Genomic DNA, 23,595 nt, shown 5'->3' with positions numbered 1-23,595 from the left:
AATTCCTAATGAAATTTAACGTTGTACAAAAATCCAGTCGTTAAATATACAGTGCTTAGCCCTGTTAACTATTAATATTAATTACCTATTAGAAGATTGATGTATGATTTTTTAGTATCAATAATGAAGTAGGTTGGAACAGTGGCGGCGCCACGATTTTTTGCTGGGTAGGGCCACCAAAAATGAGATTTCAACTAAAATTGAATAGGTAAATAATAATTAAAAAACAATTAATATTAGCTAATTGCTATATTTAAAAACTTTAAATGATTACAACACTATAACAAAATTACTTTAAAATAATTCTACGATTGCTATGTGCATCTACGAACTTATTATTTCATCAATGTCTAGTGACTTAACTTCGCGTTTTTCAATAGTTATATTATGATGCTTAAATTTGTATGGTTATTATCTAATACGCTATTTCTTAAATAACTACGCCTTTATTTAAAAATATAACTGAGACACTAAGAGACACAGTAATACGAAATGGGAAATTCACAACCATTTTATAACACTGTTTTCCCAACTCTTAGCTTTATCTCCTTTGCTCAATATTGGCTGACGGTTTCTCTCTCTACGCGCAGTCCATTAGTTTATACTGTTTATAGGCTTTGGTAATAGCTAATAGGTAACTAATATCGAATACGATACTATCTCAATACGTTCTAATAAAAACCAATAAATTATAAATCCAAGTAGGGGTATTATTTATTCTAGGAATATTATCAATAATTATCATATAAATATTATAATATAATATAGAAGTATTTATATTGTTAAATTACATTCAGTGAACAAAATACAAATACAATAGTTTATAATTTTCTGCTTATGAAAAATGACTATATGATTATGTCTAAGGTCAGATCAGTGGTAGGGCCAGGCATTTTCAGGTAGGGCCATGGCCCATGGCCCTACCTGGCCCGTCCTTGGCGCCGCCACTGGAGTAGGAGTTATCTAGTGAATTTCTAAAATCATTTATCTTATGTGCACAACACAAATACAATGATGTGTAACAGCTCGTGTGTGAACTTTTCTTTTTTTTCATATAAAAATATACAATTGTTAGAAGTCAAGTTTTTTTTACTTAGATTGTTAACATTTTTGTCAAAAATGAGTAAAATATTTTTTGTCAACCCAATCTGTCGGCTGAGCAATTATTAAAACGTCTTGAATGAATGGCGCACGTGTGGAAAACGTACATAGTAAACATTATTTTCTTTATACCTAGTTCTGTACGTACATAATATATAATAAATAAATATACATATTAATATTGTTTCTCTTGCGTGCAGTAAAAATCACGTAAAAATATACATATACGTCATACTACTTGATGGCTGATAACGACTGAAGCAGTACCACAGAATATTTATCTGTGGCAGTACATTGCCCTCGCCGGCTCCTACGGTTATCACAAGCACGTCCATGAGCTGCTGGCGGGACGGACTGAAAGTAAGTTTTCACAAGTTCACTATTATTACACAATAATTATTGTTGTATTTTAATAGTTACATGCACAATCTCGTCGTCCAGAGAATATTATTCTGTGTATGTCTCGTTATCGAGTGTTATTTTTATACAACGCGATAAAATTATATAAATAGGTATATACCAATTTGCACGTAACAGCCAACAGGTACGATTCATCAAAAATGTATTACCAAGTACCTATTTAATATTATTTATAATTATTACTATCATACTAAAATTAATACATTCATCATCGGTCTGCTTATAATATTTTTAGATCTATATAAATAATATTAATATGTAGTTATTAGTGTTACTACAAAAAAATATTTTTTCGTAATGTTGATTAAAATTTAGTTTTGAAAATATTAATATTAATTCTTACAATTTGAATACTGAAATACATATTATGATATAAATATTCTTTAACAGTCAGTTTTGGAAAAGGTTGACGAAATTATTCTAAAAATTATCTTTAATTTTTCTTAAGGAAGATTTTATTTTTCTTATGCACTTGTCACTTATCCTATTGTATGACTAGTTAGCAATTTTTTCTATTTAAATATCAATACGTAAGTGGTAAGTGGTAACTTTGGGTACTTACATTTACAATTTAAAATTGGTATAAATTGTTTAATTAATAGGTGTCGTTTGTGATGGGATTGATGAGTTTAAGGTACGAGTGTACGACTTACGAGTAACTTAGAGAATTATTGTTTTTAAATAAGTTAATTTACTAAAAAATGCATGTTTCTTAAACTACAAAGTATTTATTATATGATATATTAAATTATGAAAGGTACATAACAAGGGACGATTTACGAATTTCAAATGTTTATAAATAGTTCAAAGAGGCGAAAAATTAAAAAATTATACCATGTAATATTGTAATTGGCATGTATATTTATATTTCAGTCTTTAACTATACAAATTATATATTTTATAAATTTATTGATTTCACAATAATATTTGTTTTTTCTATGTAAATGCATCGATTTTCGATTTTGTAGTAGTTTCTGGTAAAGAAATGAATCTAATTGATACTTTGTGGGGTCAAAGTTACCAGTATTATTAATTAAGAAACAAAATAATTGAAAACGGTAATTTTTACGCTGTATAAATCAGTTGTCAACAAAATTGATTTCCTTTTTTTATTATACCTAATAGGTATTCAAAAACGAATAATCGTAAAAACTTCAAATTGTTACCAATTAATGTTTAAATTATAATTTTGTTTACACGGGGAAATTTTAAAAATATTTTGATTCTTTTTTAGTTATTTATACACATGCAAACTTTTCGGTTTTTTTTTCTATAAATGTCGTTAAAAAGTATTAACCGGTCAAAACTTATGAAAATATAATACAAAATGTCATGTAAATTGATCTTATTTCTGTATTACAATGCTAAAAATACATATAGCCATTAATTTGAAAGTGTATATTATTTAAAGTTTGAATTTTATAAAATTCGTTAAAATCAAGAAAATATACGAGTTGTACAATTATACATTTGTACAAGTATTTTGTAGTAAAACACTTAAAAAACCTTCAATTTTTGTAGCTAAGGTTTGAAAATGTATAACAATATTACTCAAGTCATGAGGTAATTCATAATAAAATTAAAAATCTGAAAAATATATACCTACCTAAACATATTTTTTTTTATACAGACATTTTAAGATTTGAATTTCAAATGTAAAGAAAATTACATAGGTAGGTAAAATTACATATTTACATAAGGTATATTTAAATAATGAACAACGATTTTCATAATTTTCTTAATAACTTAAAAATATTAATTATACAGGCTTAAAACTTTTATGTACCTACATTATAATTTATAAGTATTTTACTTTACGCAATGATATAATATCATAATATCATTTTTTTTTCCAAAAATGTAATTGTAAATAAACTTACAATAATAATATACTAATTGTAGTAGATGTATCAATTATTTAAATAATATTAGGTACCTATGAAAGATATTTAGTGATATAGGTTGACTTACGGTCTTCGCTTAGAAACATTTTTGTATACAACGATCAATGGAAATATCATTGATTTCAAATTTATATAACTATTACTATTACTATTGACAGTTGACGCCTATTTTTGAGAGCAGAACGGTACACCGGTACTCATTTACCTACCTTTTTAACTGCTAAGTTATTTGTAAATGTTGGTGATTTTTTTAAATATTTTAACTTTAAATTAAGATGTGTATATTTTTAAATAGGTATAAAAAAATGTATGATAATGTGATAACTGATTACACAAAAAATATCAAAATATTTAGAAAATTATATACTTCGTGTTAAAATAGAAAATGTAAACAATTGTCAAAATTTAGTGTTTACAGTTATTTGTTATTAAATTACAAAAAAATATCAAAATTCTCATAAAAGTGATGTGACTTTCCAATAAACTTTTTTTTATTACAATAAATTATAAAAACCTATGAGAAATCTTGTACTTCATTTTCAAACTTTAATAGGTATAACATAAATTGTTTTATTAATTTAAAACTATAAATTAATGTGCTAATGTTCACGATTATTATGAGCATCATGTTAACATTTTTACTTTAAATGTTAATAAAAAACATTATGAATACTAAGCATCTTTGTCCTTTGATATTTTTAAAATGGTTACGAATAAGTTATGAGGTACCTTCTATTCTAACTCACATTTGCTGATTTTGTACAAACACTAAGAACTCAACACTTTTAATTTTATTTTGTGTTTAATAAACTACACTTAATTAATAAATTATAAGTTATATTGTGTATTGTATCATGTATGTAACATATTATGACATTTAATGTAGTCGACAACTCACGTATCTAAGTATCTTCGATACCTATTTAAATAATGCTATACATACATATTAGTAGTTAGTACATTATATTTATATACACGATACATTTGTGATCTGTTTATATTCGAAATTCGGAAGTTTAAAAAATGCCTTTCTTGATCTCTCATAGGTATTTAATTTCCATAAAAATGCAAAATAATTTTATTTCTACATTTTACTCTCTAACAGTCTAACAGTAGCTACCTATCTATTGACTATTATATTGTATTTGATGATTTATGATTTTTAAGACGATGAGCAAGTCCTATAAGTTGAACATTCTACATCTATAGTTAATTAACTATGACTATAGGGGTCAAGGTGGTTATATTTTGAGTATAGTGCCATACTGCCATCCCCCCTCTTTCTATTCTTAGACATTTTTTATTTACTACAACAGTTAATTAAAAATAGTCTGTACCTACTTTTTTTTATAGGTACCTATGTAAAAAAAAAAAAAAATGAATAATCTTCAAAAATAACGGAACTGATTCAAGTTCACAAACACGATATCGTACCTAATTTATTTAATATCTAGGATAAGACATTGGCGTGACGTCGTTGTCGCTTACATTTTATAGTAGAGAGTGAAGACGGACTCTGGGACGCCTTACCGAGACGCAGTGGGTACCTATTTATAATAAAAGCTTATTGCCAATACATTGTTACGTCTACGGTCGTTGCTTAATTGGTTTTATTTTCGTTTTTCTCTCGAGTGTCGGCAGTCGCGCCGTTATCGCAACGGCTGCGCGTGTGCCGTAATGCCCATGTGCGACGTGTGGCGACGACAACGACCGGTTTCTGCTGTCCGTCCGTCCGCCGGAGAGAAGGAAACGAGGAAAAAATAGAAACCATCGCCTGTGACCGTAATGCGATATAAGGCCTCCCGGGCGGCAGTGGCGGTGGTTATTGCCCGACGATTAAAAGCGTAACAACAATAATAATATTATAACCGACGACCGTATTACAATACTATTTTACATTTCAACCATTATGATATATGAGTTACGACAATTTCGGGCCGTCACACTCGTCTCCAGCGAATAGTCAATGCCGAGTACACTACGCTCTTATTACAATATATATATTAATATTACTTTTTTTTTTTACATTTATACCTAATAATATTTTATATTGTTGAACTCGCGCCCGTCAGTGTGAAAAACTGCGAACGAAATAGTATTATTTTTAAACCGCCGCCGCCGCCGCCGCTCGTGATTATTTTCTTCGTCGTCTCGTCCGCCGCCCGATGTCCGTCGTTTACCGTGGTGCACGTCGATTATTATTGAATGCATTTAAAAACTCTCGATAACGTTAAAGCAATACGTCTATAGTACTTACACGCCGGTGTTGCATTATTGTATTCGGCTCCGTTTCGTTTTTGGTTTTCGATTCTCGGTCGCGTTTGTACGCGCTTATGCGCCACACGTATTTTTTATTTTGTTTTTACGCGTCGACTTCGCCACCACTACGAGCTACGCGGCGGCGCTCGTCTGCAATATTTTTGTTACCGGACCAGCATCATCGGACTAGCATCATAGTATAACACCCACGCCAGCGGCTTTCTGCTGCGAATTCGGTAAGGATTGTGTCCAGTGGTCGGCATTATTGTTTTTTTTTCTCTCTAATAATATTACGTAATATCATAAAACCCGCCTACATGACCGCCACGCGCATAAAATAATATTTAAAGATCATAATATATAGGTCAGTGACGTAACCGAGGTCCAGGGTCTAGAACTCTGTACCAAGTGGATCCGTCCATTTGAGGTCTTGTTCGGTATCTATTTAAATAAATTGTAATAACACTATTTATAGGCATCGTTTACCGTGTACAAAAAACAAAAATAATGTACGTCCGTTACGAGCACCCCATAGAAAAGAATATTATACTACCACAGTATCATCCCTACCTGGACGGGAAATTTCTGGCTGGGCTATCGTCCTATCGTTAGATAGCGTGGTCAATAATAATACATATATATTATTTTAAATTATTATGATCCACATTATCGTTTATCGAGTAGGTACCATTTATTTAGCTCCAAAGCTGTACGCACAGAACTATTCCAAGTCTAATATATTATAGCGACACGCGTTCATATTTATTATTTACGCGCATTTGCAATCTACCGTTGGCCGTTACCACATGTGTTATCTAATCTTGTGTTATTGTTTTCTGATTAAAAGGTTTGGTAGGTAATTTAGTAGATATAATAACCGTATAGGTATTACTGTACCTATAAGCAGTACTATCAGCTCGTGTATCGACATTCTGCATTCATACGTAATAGTGTTTTCAAAGTGGTCGAGCACGCGCTTTCGAAATTCATTTAGATCCGTTCGTTTTTTTTCTCTCGACAAAAATGCGTTCGATTAAGAACATTTTTACAACTTAAAACCTATAACGCAACACTCAATAGTTGTATGAATATTTATTTCAATTTTTTCAAAAAAAATAAAATAAAATATTTATTAGCTTAAATTTTTATATCTTGGCATTATTTTTTAGAAAATCGGTAAGTGATTTTTTTCTCTAAAACTAGACTAATACAAAATATAATTCCTGTTTTATTACATCGCACGTTTTACAACCATAGATGTGCGCAGGAATTTTCACAGGGTGTTCAGAATTGTTTTAGATGGGTTACTTGACCTACTATAATTCAGCTAGATAAATAATGTCACTGTATTATAATAATTAGTTTATAATAAATTAAAATTTTTTAGACGCTGCTTTTTTGATAATGAAAATAATGAATATTATGTGTACATTTAATACTATTATAGACTAGGTATTGTATAAAATAAAAAAAATTATTAATTTACATATTATATTACACACACTAACCTACTCTCCATAATCAGTTTTATATAATTAAACAATTTTTCATCAACAATTTAAAGTAGGCACAAATGTTTGCATACCCTGCACACCCCGTGCACACGCCTACGTATACTATCTATTGCCTATTATTAAACCTTTAATACATATGCATATGCGTTTATGTATATGTTTATTAATGATTTTGTGACTCAAGATTTGAATTTAAACAAATAATCACCCGGTAAAGCAGGATTAAAAAAATGATTTTTTTAATTGACTTACTGTATGGTACTAATCAGTAGTAACTAGTAACTATATTACGTCTTCTGTGATTGCTTTTAATATTAATAACACCTAAGTTGTAATGGACAGTGCTAGTGATTTATATGTCCCGCTGTACGCGGCCAATTAATTTTAATGATATTATTTAAATTTTATCAATCACGAAGTTGTCTATAAATATTTTATTTTTAGTAATTAGTAGAATTTACTTTTTGTTGGTTTTCCAGCTATATAAAGTTATTTTGGTATAATTTTCAATCAATGTAAATTGTAAATACAAAAAAACTAGGCAAGTTGGTATCGCTCTGCTGTATACTAGGTGTCGAGTAGCCAGTGGGTTACTATTAGAGATGTGTTAAATTTGAATGTAACGATGTATTATATAATACGAAAAATGATACCGAGCGGAAATGGTCTATCACCTTATATCACCAAGTAATAATGGTTTTTTTAAAAAGCTTTTAAATTATTGTACTTTTGATACTATAGGTTGATATTTTTTTCCCCAGAAATATTGTATTTATTATATTATAATAATATATATTTATACCATATATCATATATTAACTTATATAACTCTAAATGTAATAACACATTTCTGTAAATACTATAAAATAGTAAAAAAAGATTCATAGTATAAATACCTATATAAAATAATTATTTATTTTAATATCTTAAAATAAATCAAAAATATAATTGCGTATAATAAAATTCATAACAATATAAATATAATGTTTATAAAAGTTTTAAGTTTTCACGAATATATTTTTAAATTATAACAAAATAAAAAAATTCGTCCAAATATAAACTTAATATTTATTAAACATGTTTATGAAAAAATAATTTTTTTTATATATTTATTAGATTTTATGATCTCAGTATAATCTACTTATGAGGAGTTTTCTATTAAAATTTTAAAACTTAAATATAAAAAACTTTTTAATTTATTGTGGTTTTGAGAAATTTCATTAGAATTCTAATTTTAAATGCGTGTAAAAATAAATGTATCTAGGTGTTTTTAATAATTTTATATAGATATAGAAACAATTTTTATGAAATCTTGTAATAATTTTTAATTATTTTTACCTAATAATTTTTTATTGACATTTGTGAAAAAAATATTTAAAAAGGTTCATGCTTTTAAATAGGGTAAAAAGAATAATAACATATTGAAAATGTTATCATACAATGAAAATGATAATTTAAACATTTGGTGAACATTACAAATATCTATAGGTAGTTATTTATTTCTGAAATACAACAAAATATCAACGATTTCTAAAGAATAAATAATTATTTTACTGGTCAATCGAATGTCGTAAAAGTTTAAACTTGAAATGTTTATAAACAATTAATTTGCTTTTCCGTTAAAATTTGTTTTATATATATAATATACATAGGATGAAAAACTAATAATAAGAAATCTCGTGTTAAATTTTCTAATTCTTAATTATAAAAACAACAATTTTTGTGAACTTATCTAACTAGAAAAAAAAATTACTAAGTTTTACGATATTTATGAATTTTGTTAAAATTCTAACTTTAAAAGCTCATAAGAAATATTGTGATAATAGATTTTTAATATGTTTTAGTAGAGAAATTATAAATTTATGAGGCGTATAATAATACATATTATAATATATTTTCAAGCATTTCTTTCCAGCGAATAATTTTTAATCGATATTTGTAGAAAAAAATTTAAAACAGTTGAAAATATTATCATATTTGATATTTATTATATGATGAACATATTATATATAAAGTAGGTAATAGTATAAACATTTAAAGAAAATTTCAAGTATAAATTGTTATTTATTTTTTGAATTACTTACAACGAAAAAAACAAACAAATTTAACTGTTGAAAATTGGATTTTTGTAAAAAATTCCGTTTATCTTGATTTTTTTTTTCTCAATTATTATTGACCCACTAAGGTACCAACTAAATCCAATTTTTCACCTAAGACCATCCGAATTTTTACTCTCCTCAAAGATGATGACAGACAGAAAAAAACACATCATTGTAAAATTAATACATCGCTTCTCTCAAAATCTAAAATTATTATTTATATTTCTTTATCATGAAATATATTTAGTACCTAGTACGTTGTCCAAGCGTCTCGGTTCAGAATGTTTTTTTCTATATACAATGATGTATTGATATAAGTATAATTGAATTCAAATGTAACACATAATGTTTATTACAGTGACCCATTTTATACCTAGTATTCAGCAAAGCTATGCCCATATTTTTTACATTCGACTCCTCAAAGGCTCAAAGTACTAACCGGATTTAAGTTGTCATTAAAAACCACTTTCTAAGTTGAAAATCGAAGCAGTTTCATACCTCAGAAGGGATAAATTGATGGTAGACACATAAATGATAAGTACAAGTATCGTTCTGCTAAGAATCTAACACTCATGATTAATAATCGGGGAAAATTAAGAAAAATTGGAAATTTTACTCTAAACTAGTTTTCGATACAACCGATATTGTGCTTTTGGTGTAACTTAAAACCAAATAGGTATAACTGTAGATTTGTATCTTTGTGATAATTTTCACAATTCTTATAGATTTATACTAAAACTTTAATTGGTAATAAATAATTGTCGTTGACAGTTTTATGTTAATTCTAGAAAAGAATTTTTTTTCTTTAATCATTTTTTTTCATAAATTCAACTATACTTAACATTTTTGTTGATGCACCTTAGGGATATTTTCAATTTATAATCCATAATATTAACTAGGTACTTACAGCAATAATCAAATTACCTATTTGTTTTATAGGTCAAGGTCTATACTCTATATTATATTTATAAATTTAGAGATAAACTCATATCATAAAACACATCATGACAATGAATATTATATTATATTTCGTAAATGTTAGTTATAACTTATTAATGATTATTGATTACATAGTCCGATATCTAGACCCCGTATTATATATTTATAAATAAAAGAAATTACATAAAACACGAATTCTCATTATTTTTGCACATTACACGCTGACATTTGCAAGGGTTGTTTTCATCTTACAAACGAACAAAAATGTATTTTAAAAGTACAATATAACAAATTGGGTTTAATAGAAGCAATTTTTTAACCAAAACTAAAAGTGAAAATCTATGTTTGTACGTCGAACTTTTTTTAATATTTCTGTTTTAAAGATACCTATTACAAATATTATAATTTAAAAATTCATTAAAATATCGTAAAAAATATTGATGTAAAAAAAAAATAAATAATCGGATATCTATTTTTAAAAATCAATAATACAACATGTTAGTCATAAACTTATGAACAACCGTATACATTCATACAAGTGACTTTTTAATTGATTATTTGAAGTACCTATGATTATTTATTTATTGGATATTATTATTTTTTTATAAATCGAAATTAAAAAATAATGTGTTTATCAATCTCTATTTTTATCGTTTGAACTTTGGTCTATTTTACTCAGTTACCTACCTACGTCATAATTTTGTAGTTTTGTACCTTACACACGATACATTGAATCACGTTTATGCAACTTGAATACTTGTGCGTCAAAGTAATTCATAGTTAAAAACTGAAATACGCATTCTCTTATTTGATTTAAATAATATATTATCATATTTTCAACTTATATATTTGTAAATGAAAATTTATTTAGTTCACAAGTGTTTATAAAAATGCCATTATTACTTACAATAAATATTTTATTAATTCGTTGTAAACTTGTAGTCATTCTATATTAATTTCAAAATTAAGATTATAATTGATATAAAACTAAACAAGTTTTTATAGTTAATAGTACACATATATTATAAATTCAATGAATTATAACCATGCGAATTAAATAAATATTTATGGTTTTTTTTTTTTAATAAATATATTAAAATTATTCTTTTTGTAGATAATTTTACATTTGACAATAAAAGATTAGCACAGGTCATAGGTTTTAAGTATTTTAAACTTATATAACTATAAATTAATAAATAAATATATTATGTATACTGTATGTATAGGTGCTTACACAGAAATGTACAAATATTAACATACCTAAAATAGGTAAAGATTTTAATTTTTAATATATTTTTTTAAATTGTTTTCGTAGAAAAATAATGTTTACTCATCAGTGTTTGTATTTGTATACTTGTATTTTCTGAAATTCAAACATTTTTGTTAATGACTTATTAGAATTAGGTAACAAAATAAATAATTAACTCCATGCGTTTTACGTGGACATTAATGTAAACAGCATAATTATTCTATAATATTACATAGCTACTGATATATTTTTGAAGTTATTATTAATTAATAATTATGTATATTGTACAAATGTGATAGGTACCTATTTTATTATTTATTTTTTCAACTACAACAATGGTTTCCAATCCGGGGTACGTGTTTCATATATCGAAGGACCAATGATTTATACTTATACAGTATTTTTTGTGGAATAAACTTTTGCATAAAAAATAGTTTGCGCTCATGTAAACACGAGTGGGGGGGAGCTTTAAGCGATCTATCTATTCTATCTCCCTAGTGTTTTTTTGAGATAAAAATTAAAAATTGTTTTTATTAAACATATATATTTCAATTATGAAGTTGTAAAACAAATAAGTTAAATAGGCACATCTATTCATACTGAAAATTGTATTTAGTGCATATCTACCAAATGGCAATATAGAACATTGAATTGGTCCATTTAAGTATACCTATCTGTGTGACGTGTGCGTGTTTAACTATACAAAGTTCAAAACAGTATCTCTATTTAAAAAAATGTCCATAAATATACATGTATAGTGTATACAGATTTTATGTTTACGCTGTTAAACGTTAATAGCGTCTGATAGTTCATGTTTTCTAGTGGTCAATTGGTTATTAGTGTTATTACATTTTATCAGCATATTGTATAGGCCTGGTTTGTTTCTGGTTCTCAGCTGTAGACGGCATTTTACTTATTTTATGTCAGTGATTACTGATTACTAATCAGTATATGGAGTTCGTGTTTCCTTGTGCAGTTGTATATTACTACAGTCTTGCCGTTCTGTATTTTTCTTTATAACGTGAATAACGTAAAAAAATATCTCGAAAATTATTGAATTTAATATATGTATTGATGAAAACACATTAGTAAGTACCTACCTACATTATAAAAAATAAAATACATTGCTGAGGATACTATTATATAATTTATATAGTTGTTGAAACATAAATTTGAATTTTCGATCAAATAGAATCATTGTCGAGTATCAATAGTGACCCATAGTGCGTATAGTATCTATTTCAATAGAATTAAAATTAACTTTAGATATTATAGGTATACATACAATTATTTTTTTGCTGATTTTATTATTGGACTAATTACGAGTTTACTATAATACATGAATTTAAAATTTGATTAGGTTTGAGTTATTTTTACTTTCATTTTTAACTTAAAAGAAACACCAACATTTGTTGTATCTGTCTTAGAAGTGAGTAACATAAAAATATTTACGTTCCGCAGTTTATGTTGAGCTTATTTTGTTTTAATGTGAATATTAATTAACCTATTATCAAACGTAAAGGTAAGAACATTATATTTGTTTGTATTTAGAATTCTTACAATATTTTTAATTTTAAGGGACGAGCATTTTGAAACAGCAATACTTTACATACTTACTCACAGCTCTCATAAAAATTTAAATATATCCATGTGCTGTTAACAGCAAAATGTATTACTTTTTTTAATTAATGCTATTATATCAAAAACAAACGAAAATGTTATTTATACATATTTTTATTCCACAACACAACAAAATATACTTTATACCAATTTGTATTATCATCATTTTTTTTTTCATTTTTTCGCATCGTTATTAATTTTATATTCTTAAGTACGATATTTTCTGTGTAATATGCCGCTTAATAAACTCATGTATTCGTTTAGTACTCTTAATTCATTACCATCTCATTCCAAATAAAGTACTTATAATTTTGTGTATCGAAATACTCAAAAAATCGGAACATAAAATTAATAACCTAGGGTATCATTCAAAAAAGTAAATACTAACGATTACAAATTGTAAAAATACATCGATTTTTTTTTCTAAATGTCGTTTTGTAATAAAATCAAATTTTGTAAAAACAATATTAATTTAAAAAAAAAGTTATAGGTAGTCGTTTAAAATATAAGAAATATCACACTATTGGTACCTACACACATGGATCACCTTGTGTATGATAAAAATAATTAAATATGTTAATATTCATGTAATTATACAATTGATCTAGTTTTAATTTAATTTTGATGGCTTAGAACAATTATTAAATTTTATCTTATTACTACAACTACTGTGAATTAAATGGTTTTCATCAATTAATAATTTCTATTGAGATCGATTTAATTCGGGTTACAACAATATTCTAAATAAGGAATATTTTGTGTATAGAATTTAAAAAATGTTTTTATGTTCTATAGTATATTTTATTATTCTTATAGAATATAGATTCTAGCGTCTAGCCACTAGGAATTGTAATGTACTTATTATTATGTAAAATATACTATTATGGTCACTTCTATGTATCGCGAATTGTTTTAAATTTAATAAGTTTTATTATTTAATTTTTTTTTAAATATAAGTGAATAACTGGTTTTGTATATTTTATTTTAAATCTTACAAAGTAACTACACATGTTATCGGTAATGTGATTTGATTTAAGCATTATATATAATTTACTATCATAATATTATAATCGAATAAATAAATACATTAAAATCTGTCATTTTTTTATTGAAAAAAATAAATACTTGTTATTGACTTGTCATTAATTGATTAAATAGTCGGATGAGATAATGCATTATACAGTACTTATATACCTTTTATGATATTTATTTAATGATTTTTTTGATAAAAATGTTAAAACTTACAATACTTAAAAACTATTTTTCAATTACTCGATTTCTTATTTTTTACATTTTAATTTAATTTAATACAAAAATCGTTAAAACATCAAACAATGGTCGTTGGACTATAAAATAATCAAGAAATTAGTTTTTCACTTGGCTTGTTTTTTTTTATATGCTGATTCTGATTACGACAATTGTCATATTCCTTTTGGATTTCATGTTTCATCGTTGCATTATGAAAATATAAAATTAATATTTTCTGACCCACGTGTAACACATAACAACATAATCCTTTTAAGAGGATGTCATATCGGCAAGTTTCGTCTATGTGTTATAAACATATGACATTTCGAATTTGAGTTAAACAAAAAATGTTGTGTTGTTAACTTAGGCTTAGCCAGAGGCTCGCGGGGTATGTAGTGGCCTGAAACGGCTTAAACCATAGATTTTGTACACAATACGTGTCATTTTGATAGGTGGCAGTTTATTTTGTAATGATTGTAATTAGTAAAACACTGAATTGAATTTTATAGGTTAAAGTTAATTTTGAGTTAGTGAGCCTGTAATATTATTGTATGTTAGGCGAAGCCCCTCACGGCTTACTGTGATATACATACTTCTTGTATATCTTGAAAAAAAAGGTTGAATGTACGTCGGGTTATAACGGTTTTGAATTTTCAAGTGAGATAACTTATGATGGTCGTTCAATATCGTCATATCTAATAATATTATGTATTCCGATTTTAGCTAGGTAGTTGTAATATACAAACAATTATATTAAAATTTTGATACAATTGTTAAAATGCCTTTCAAAAACATATTCTAAATATTATTGGTTTATATCAATTTGTTATTAGTTGTTTTGATAAAATTAAAATAATTTTAAATGTTTTATATCGTTCACTGTGTCATTCACTATGTAACCTAAATTCTACATACCGACTGTATCATTGAAAAAAGTTGATTTTGATAGTACTCGAAATTTCTTGTTTTTGAACTTTAGACTGTTTTAACTATTGATTTTTAACCTGTGGATTGATATGAATATATTTATATACCAATGAATATTCTTGATTATATATTTAGTTATTTATAATTAAATTACATAATATTATCAGAAAGTTATTAATTGTGTATCTGAATATTAAGATTAAATATGTAATAACTACTACCTATTAAATATTAATTCAATTTGAAATGCATTATATAAAATAATTTTTATTTACTTGTAAAATTCAATAGGTATTAATTTATTATTATTCTCCAAAAGCATTTTATTTTGTTTTAAAATTGTATAAATAATATATTATTTACTAGTGTAAGATATTATACATACTATCATACTATATTATTTTATTATTTTGGATAATTTTAATTTGGTTTTTTTTTATTTTTACTTAAAATTGGAAATTTTTATTTTGGAAGTCCTGGTTTACTGGCAACATAAATGTTTATGTATGGTTGTTTGCCAAAATCAGTATGTTGCCAAAGGCTTGTCCTTGAACTAGGTTTTACTGACAGTACTTACTCACAATAAACGATATTGAAAATCATTTTATCATTACAAACGTTTAAATTTATTTCTCGCGTTCAACACAATTTTTTTCCAGGTATCATGACTAAAGACCAAGCAAGTAAACGTTTTTATCGGGTGGACAGTAATTATGATTTTACTGCATTTATGGATCGTGGCCAAACAGCTGCTTACGAAAACCGATGGGTTTTTGAAACAGCTTGGGAAGTCTGCAATAAAGGTTTGTAAAATATACCAGTAATATTACACGAATTACACCTATACATAATATTCCGAACAATTATATATAAATGTATACATTCAAAAATTAGTTTGACATACCTATTTCATTTATTTGTAAATAAAATAAAAAATAAATAAAATAAAATTAATAATGCTAACTATTAATTATAATAACATATTATTCGTATTACCCATTGTATTCAAATATATTGATCGTGTTACTATTGATTAAATTATTTTTTAATTTCTCGATTATTTACGAGTGGTAGGTCTACAAGAGGGTAACCGCAACATAATAATAACAGTAACTTAAAGTCTTAAAATATACACGATTTTGTTAAATTACGTTATCAAGCTTTAAATAAAATATTAATGTTTATATTAACTAATGAATACAACTAAAAAAGACTTTCAGCTGCCATATCCTATGATTTATCGATGCATTTACGGTTATATTAAATAAGTTCTGTAAAAAGTGTCAAAAATATGCTTCATACCTACCTTCATTCATATATTTGAATGTTTATAGTATTGATAAGTAATTCAATTTTTATGCGGTGTTTCATAATATAATAAAGGTATTTCATAAATATATTTATTTTAGACTTAGCTTAACTGCTTAACTTATAATTAATTATAAAGATTGACATTTTATAAAAATATTTCGACACTATTTGTTTTTAATTTACCTACGTATATATATATATAAGAATAATAAATAAACATTTTCGTATTTCATAATATACAATGTACATTATTTATCTATCTATACCATAAAAAAAAATTGTGTAGGTACAATATTTTACTTATATAATATATTATGTACTTAATCGTTTTAATTTTATTTTTTGAGATTTAAATATTTCCCTCAGATATTATTATTACGTTTTTTAAAACATTTAAGGAAATAAGCATAATACAATTAGCGATATAAAGACCTACACAGATACTTAATATAAAATAGTAATAAACAATAATGTAGGTATTTGTATAAATTATGAAGTAGGCAAAGCGGAATTTTTAACTAATGTTTAAAATCATGTTAAATATTATGCCACAATGTGCTTAATATTAATTTAGGTAAGTATTGTTAATGTCCTCTCCTTGAAAAATAAGTTTCTACTTAATATTTATTCATATTATTCATTTATACTTAATGTTTAATTATGATTTTTGTTATTTCAGTTGGTGGTATTTATACAGTTATTAGATCCAAAGCATTCGTATCAACTGAAGAAATGGGAGAACAGTATTGTTTATTAGGTCCTTATAAAGAAAATTATGCTCGGACAGCTGTCGAAGAACTAGAATTTGAAGGTGGATCTCCTTATCACACAGCAGTAACAAAAATGAGAGATCAAGGATTTAAGGTAAAATTTACTCTAGTGATTAATGTTTTTAATGTTTAATTTTATTGTAATATATTTAAATGTATAAATCTATTTATCCATTTTTAAATTTTCTATTTGATATTTCTATTTCATAGATCCCTTTTAGATTCTGATCGGAGCGAATAATGTATTGGTTTAATATGTGCGTGATGACACTATTTGTAGCAGAATTTTCAATATCTATTGAAAATTAAAGGTGGTTTTTGGTAGTTATTGGTAGTTATTGGATTTAAATGATTTAATTTATACTGTAAGAGGTCAAAAGTAAAAACTTTCTTATTTGCTTCAAAATAATCGGCAAAATAAAGGAAAACTGGAATTTCGACGTTTTCGACAAAATTGATATTGTTTTTTTTTTTGTCGTATTTCAAAAATGTTATAATACAAACACTGGAATATCTATCAAATATGCATACTTTCATTTCCTATTGTAGACAAAATGAGGGAAAATAGGTTGAGATTATACATACCTATATAGTATTATGTGCAAATAAATATATACAAGGCAAAATAGTGGGAGGGAGACTGAAGAAGAGAAAATATCTGGTGTGAGTTAAGAATAGGTGGTAGAACCCTATGATGGCAAAGTTGTGTAGAAGGGTGGTTGACCTCATATAGTCGGGACAGAAGAAAATGCGTTGTCTTACAATATGATTAATATAGAATATTTATTTTTTATTTAAAATTAAATTATTTCCTCGCAGATTAAAATTATTCAATTTTATTAAATTTGTTCAATTAGCTAGTGAGTATGGGGATTGATTAAAATAACCTAGTTTTTTTTTTTTTTTTAAAAAAAAGCTGATTTTAATATTTATATTAAGTATTGTTATCCTAATAAAATAAATAAAAACAGTTGTTGACAGGTCGATGGTTAGTTGATGGTAGTCCACAAGTTATATTGTTTGATATTGGTTCAGCTGCTTGGAAATTAGATGAATACAAGCAAACTTTATGGGATACGTGCAACATAGGAATTCCACATTTAGACATAGAAGCTAATGATGCTGTAATTTTGGGATATTTAATATCTGAATTTCTATCAGAAGTAAGTATACCTACTCATTAAAATGTAATATGTTATACTTATATATGTATAGTTTACAGCTATTAGTATTTATCTATAAACGTAGAATTGTCATTTGTATGTTTTTATATTTTAAAAACTTTACTTAGAGTTCCTTCAAATATGTATTGGATCATTACTGGTGTATTTCAATGTGTAAGTACTATTTTCTATGCGACCTAAGCGAGTTAGGTTAAAATTACACATATAACATTTGGGCACTTTTGTGTTTCTAAGTGTTCTGTCACTAGACAGCCTTGCTCCTCATATTATGCTACAGATTGTAAATTTTCTATTTAAATAAATAAAACAAATTGTGTATTTTTTTGCTTGAATATTCTTTTAATTGTTCATTATTAACTATTGTTAATTAATGAAATTATTTCTATAATCCATATTTTATAGATGATAGACTATTTTATGAAAATAAGTAAAATTCTTATAAGTACAAACCAATTACATAATATAATAATAATATATAAATGAATATCATTAAAACAATATAATATGTAGATATTTAATGTCAAATATATGCAAACCATCCTTTACAAAAATGTTAAAAAAAATTGTACTTGTCTATGATAAAAATATTATTATTGTGCCCCATTCCTTTTTTATCTATATAAACATACTTACCTTTTTACGTTTATTTAGAATTTTTATAGTTATTTTAAGTACACATATAGTTAAAGATCTAAAAATATTTAAATAAATTATTGTATGTTTCAGTTCCGAGTAGCGGCAGCAGCATATATTGATTCAACACCGCTAGTGGTTGCCCATTTCCATGAATGGCAAGCTGGCATAGGATTAATTTCATTACGCACAAAAAAAGAACCAATTGCTACAGTATTTACAACTCATGCCACTTTATTAGGCCGATATCTCTGTGCAGGAAATACTGATTTTTACAATAATTTAGACAAAGTATGGTATTTTATTAGTTTTTATTTATATTTAAGGCTTAGAACTTGCTTTAAAAAAATTCTATGAAATTTAATATGTACAATTAATATGCTCTTATTTTTTTTTACATAAATATTTGAGTAAAACCCAAAGTTAGTATTCTCTATTTAGTTTAGTATAATGTACTTTTAGAGTTATTCCTTTAAAAATACAAAGCTGATACTAGAACTTGTTCTAAAATGTTCTATTTGTAATCTATGTGTATTAATACATTTTTAAATTTTTAAAACATAATTTCTAAAATGACTAATGCAAATAAACAGCTTTAAAAATGTTTGTTAAATTAAATTTGTTTATCAACTAGGTATTTAAAATACACTATTTATTATATTATAGAAAGAATTCTCAAATTGATTGTTTAGATACAATATACCTATTTTAAATTATGAATTTTCGAATTGTATTATTATTTCTCATAAAATATAAGTACTTAAAAAAAATTGTCAACTTTAAAATATGTGCTTAAAACTAAAAATTGAAATCATATATTCATAATATGTGAAGTGTGATCACATTATTTTCAATTATTTTGTTAAATGGAAAAAAAAAACCTGTATTTATATCTACTTTTTAATTTTTTAGTTCAATCTCGATGAAGAAGCTGGTAAAAGGCAAATTTATCACCGTTATTGTATGGAACGAGCAGCAGCACATGTTGCACACGTTTTTACAACAGTATCTGATATTACTGGAAAAGAATCTGAGTATTTACTCTCTCGGAAGCCTGATATCATAACTCCCAATGGGTTGAATGTTGTCAAATTTTCAGCCTTACATGAATTTCAAAATCTTCATTCACTATCCAAAGAGAAGATTCATGATTTTGTTCGCGGTCATTTCCATGGGTATACAATCACTATAATTACAAATTATAAATAGTATATTTTTAAATATCAATTGTTTATTTTGAATCTTAGATATTAGAAAAAAAAAATAATAATTAATTTTATTACAAAAATATTAATACATAAGCATTTGGTGTTCAGTTGGATAAGGTTGTCTTATAGATCCCTGTTGCATTATTCAATTTTAAAACAACAATTTTAATGATAACATCCTGTTCAATTAAAATACTTGAACAATCAAAAAATATTTCGATAAAATTGCAAATTAAATTTGTTCACAATCAATAAATATTAAGTGAAATGCAACTACTTGAAATATTTAGAGTATTTCCATCAATCGATAATGATTTATGATGTTTATTTACAGATTAATATGTTTTTTTTTAAATAATACCAATAGGTTAGAATTTTTTCACCACTCCTTTCATTTTTCTATGTAATCTGTATACTGTTACAATTTACAAGTAGATACTTACAATTTATAAAGAATAATTTTAGGTGCATATACTTGTAGTAAAATGTTGAATGATTAATTTTTATGTATTAATTATTACAATATTTTTTATCTGAAAAATATTGAGTAACAACTAATAATCATTACTTTGAATTTAAAACAATAAAATCCTTAAACAAATGCACTTAACAGTTAACATCTAATTATTTAATTTACATCTAAAAAGTATAGTATAAAATGCACTATAGGTATGCTAAAAATGATAAAAATCTTGTGTAAAATATTTTAAATTAAAAATATTATTAAATACCAAAATCGTATAAAATGTATAAAGTATTTATAAGAAAACTTAAAATTGAAAAAAGTATTTAAAAAATAAAAAAAAATGGAAAATAAAAGATATAAAATTGAATTCAATAGTATGTAATTCAAACTTTGTTTGGAGCTAAGAACAATTTATTTTTCTATACAATTTACTGTTCAGCTAATAACTACTACCCTATCAAATAATATATTTTGATTAATAGGGCTTTACGTGAATACTGCTGACCTTTTATTTTAGAAATATGTAAATTAATCCATCTATATATTATTTACATTCGTGTTTATTCCATGTACTAATTACACCGATTTATCTTAATTACAGACATTATAATTTCGATCTGGAGAAGACATTATATTTCTTTACGGCTGGAAGATATGAATTTTCAAACAAAGGAGCAGACATATTTATCGAAGCATTAGCTCGTTTAAATCATTATTTGAAAGTAAATTCATAAATAATACTTCATATTATCATAGTGAATATTGATATTATTTAATCAATGAGGAACAAAAAAAAAACGATTTTTAATTACAGAATGCTAATTCGGATATGACTGTCGTAGCCTTCCTAATATTCCCCGCGCGGACAGAAAACTTCAACGTGGAAAGTCTCCGTGGTCACGCCGTTACCAAAAGTTTACGAGACACTATACTAGAAATACAAACAAAAATCGGACGGAGGATTTACGAAATCTGTTTAAGGTTAATTGACGATATAATTTATGCAAAAAATACAGTGCTAACGTATAATATTTTGTTTTACAGGGGCCGAATGCCCGTCGAAGAAGAGTTGTTGAATAAAGAAGACACTGTGAGGTTGAAACGGTGTCTGTACGCTTTGCAGAGGGACGACCTGCCGCCTGTAACCACTCATAACGTAGTAAACGATTGGTGTGATCCCGTATTGAATACGATAAGAAGATGTAAGCTGTTCAACACTACATCCGACAAAGTTAAAGTAAGATAATAATTAATATTAGGTATATTGTGAATTGTGATCTGCAGTGTGCCTGTGTATACATAGTGGAAAAACCACTTCCATTCTGTTCACCGAAAATAACTAATAAGCCAAAGCTCGCATTATATTCGTCTCTCGTGATTTTATAGATAGTGTTTCACCCAGAATTCTTATCCTCGACTAACCCGCTGTTTGGATTGGACTATGAGGAATTCGTGCGCGGTTGTCACTTAGGAGTATTCCCAAGTTACTACGAACCATGGGGATACACACCCGCCGAATGCACGGTTATGGGAATCCCGTCAATAACTACAAACTTGTCGGGTAACTACTCAACTATTATTATTATTATTATGAAATTATCTATGAGTCTATACGTCATTAGGTGATTGTGAATTTCACCAATTGACGATTGTACCATAAATGTAAAAGTATATTTTTATATTATTATATAAATTAAATAATATCGGTGGAAATTAAATTCGTTAAATACTATCATTTTCGTGCTGTGTACACCTTCACTTCTAGTTTCTACTAAGAATATGAAATGAAATGTTGTAATGTTGTGATCACTTATTTTCAGGTTTCGGTTGTTTTATGGCCCAGCACATCGCTGATCCTTTGAGTTACGGAATTTACATCGTGGACCGTCAAAACATTAGCATCGAAGAATCTGTCAGACAACTGGCGCAGTATATGTACGATTTTGCGAGAATGAGTCGTAGACAACGGGTGATCCAGCGAAACCGTACCGAACGTTTAAGCGATTTGCTCGATTGGCGTAACTTGGGTATTGTAAGTAAACATTTAAAAACAATTACAATTATTTTTTTTATATAAATTTGTTAATAATTACATTGGTTTTCAGTACTATCGTCAAGCCAGGTTGAAAGCATTATGTCAAGTGTTCCCGGATATGTTTGATAAAGAAACAGAAATGTTGTGCATCACGGAAGCATCGAGACGACGATATAACTATCCTCGTCCTTATTCTGAACCACCATCACCATCAAGTAGCCGACCAACCACACCAGGAGCTTCACTACACGGATCAGATGACGAAGATATTGATGATGAGCGTGAGGTAATAAATAACTTTTATTAAGATGAATAGTGTTTATTTTTTTGTGAAACCTTTATTTAGTGGACATTTAATAATATTTTGATTGTTTTGCAATCAAATTACATGTTATATTGTGTTTATTACGAAAAACAAAAATAATCCACTATTACAAGGTTTCCATTATTGCCTATTGGTAAGTGGTTTAACTGTATTTTAATCTATGAATTTCATTATTTTTTCAGCTTGCAGAGCTTTCGACATATACAAGTCATTAACTATACATATTTAGTTTGTTGCTGTAATAAATATTAAATAATATATTATAACACATAATATAGTACTTCTGAAAAATGTATTTAAAATTTTTTTAAGTGTAAAAAAAAATATATTGTTTTACTGAAAATACATTTATTTTAATGAGAAATTATGTCACAACATTTTTT

At 26.3% G+C, this 23,595-nt stretch overlaps 1 protein-coding gene across 5 annotated transcripts; it reads left to right on the top strand.

Annotated features, from left to right (window-relative positions):
- Positions 1-950: 950 nt before the first annotated feature.
- Positions 951-23,576, top strand: LOC126552730 (glycogen [starch] synthase). 5 transcript variants are annotated; one of them, XM_050207551.1, is made up of 14 exons: positions 951-1,241; positions 1,302-1,461; positions 15,940-16,083; positions 17,271-17,455; positions 18,333-18,524; positions 19,272-19,469; positions 20,091-20,353; positions 21,454-21,574; positions 21,667-21,833; positions 21,897-22,089; positions 22,239-22,413; positions 22,673-22,884; positions 22,958-23,173; positions 23,395-23,576. In XM_050207551.1, the coding sequence occupies exons 3-14, from the start codon at positions 15,945-15,947 to the stop codon at positions 23,425-23,427; spliced, it is 2,094 nt and encodes a 697-aa protein (XP_050063508.1). In that variant the 5' UTR covers positions 951-1,241; positions 1,302-1,461; positions 15,940-15,944; the 3' UTR covers positions 23,428-23,576. The 5 variants fall into 5 exon arrangements, with proteins under 5 accessions (XP_050063508.1, XP_050063509.1, XP_050063507.1 ...); XM_050207552.1 differs by lacking the exon at positions 951-1,241 and having other exon boundaries at positions 1,295-1,461; XM_050207550.1 differs by lacking the exons at positions 951-1,241; positions 1,302-1,461 and adding an exon at positions 5,061-5,920.
- The last annotated feature ends 19 nt before the right edge of the window (positions 23,577-23,595 follow it).

Source organism: Aphis gossypii, chromosome X (assembly GCF_020184175.1).
Source record: "Aphis gossypii isolate Hap1 chromosome X, ASM2018417v2, whole genome shotgun sequence".
Lineage (NCBI taxonomy): Eukaryota > Metazoa > Arthropoda > Insecta > Hemiptera > Aphididae > Aphis > Aphis gossypii.
Note: the sequence above shows the minus strand (reverse complement) of the source record. Positions and strands in the feature narration are given on the sequence as shown.

What these genes read in the sequence shown, in the direction of transcription:
- LOC126552730 (XM_050207551.1), top strand. Translation starts at nt 15,945, where the DNA reads ATGACTAAAGACCAAGCAAGTAAACGTTTTTATCGGGTGGACAGTAAT. An exon ending in TTTACAATAATTTAGACAAA is followed by an intron (nt 19,470 to 20,090) that starts GTATGGTATTTT and finishes TTAATTTTTTAG; the next exon opens with TTCAATCTCGATGAAGAAGC. An exon ending in ATATTGATGATGAGCGTGAG is followed by an intron (nt 23,174 to 23,394) that starts GTAATAAATAAC and finishes TTATTTTTTCAG; the next exon opens with CTTGCAGAGCTTTCGACATA.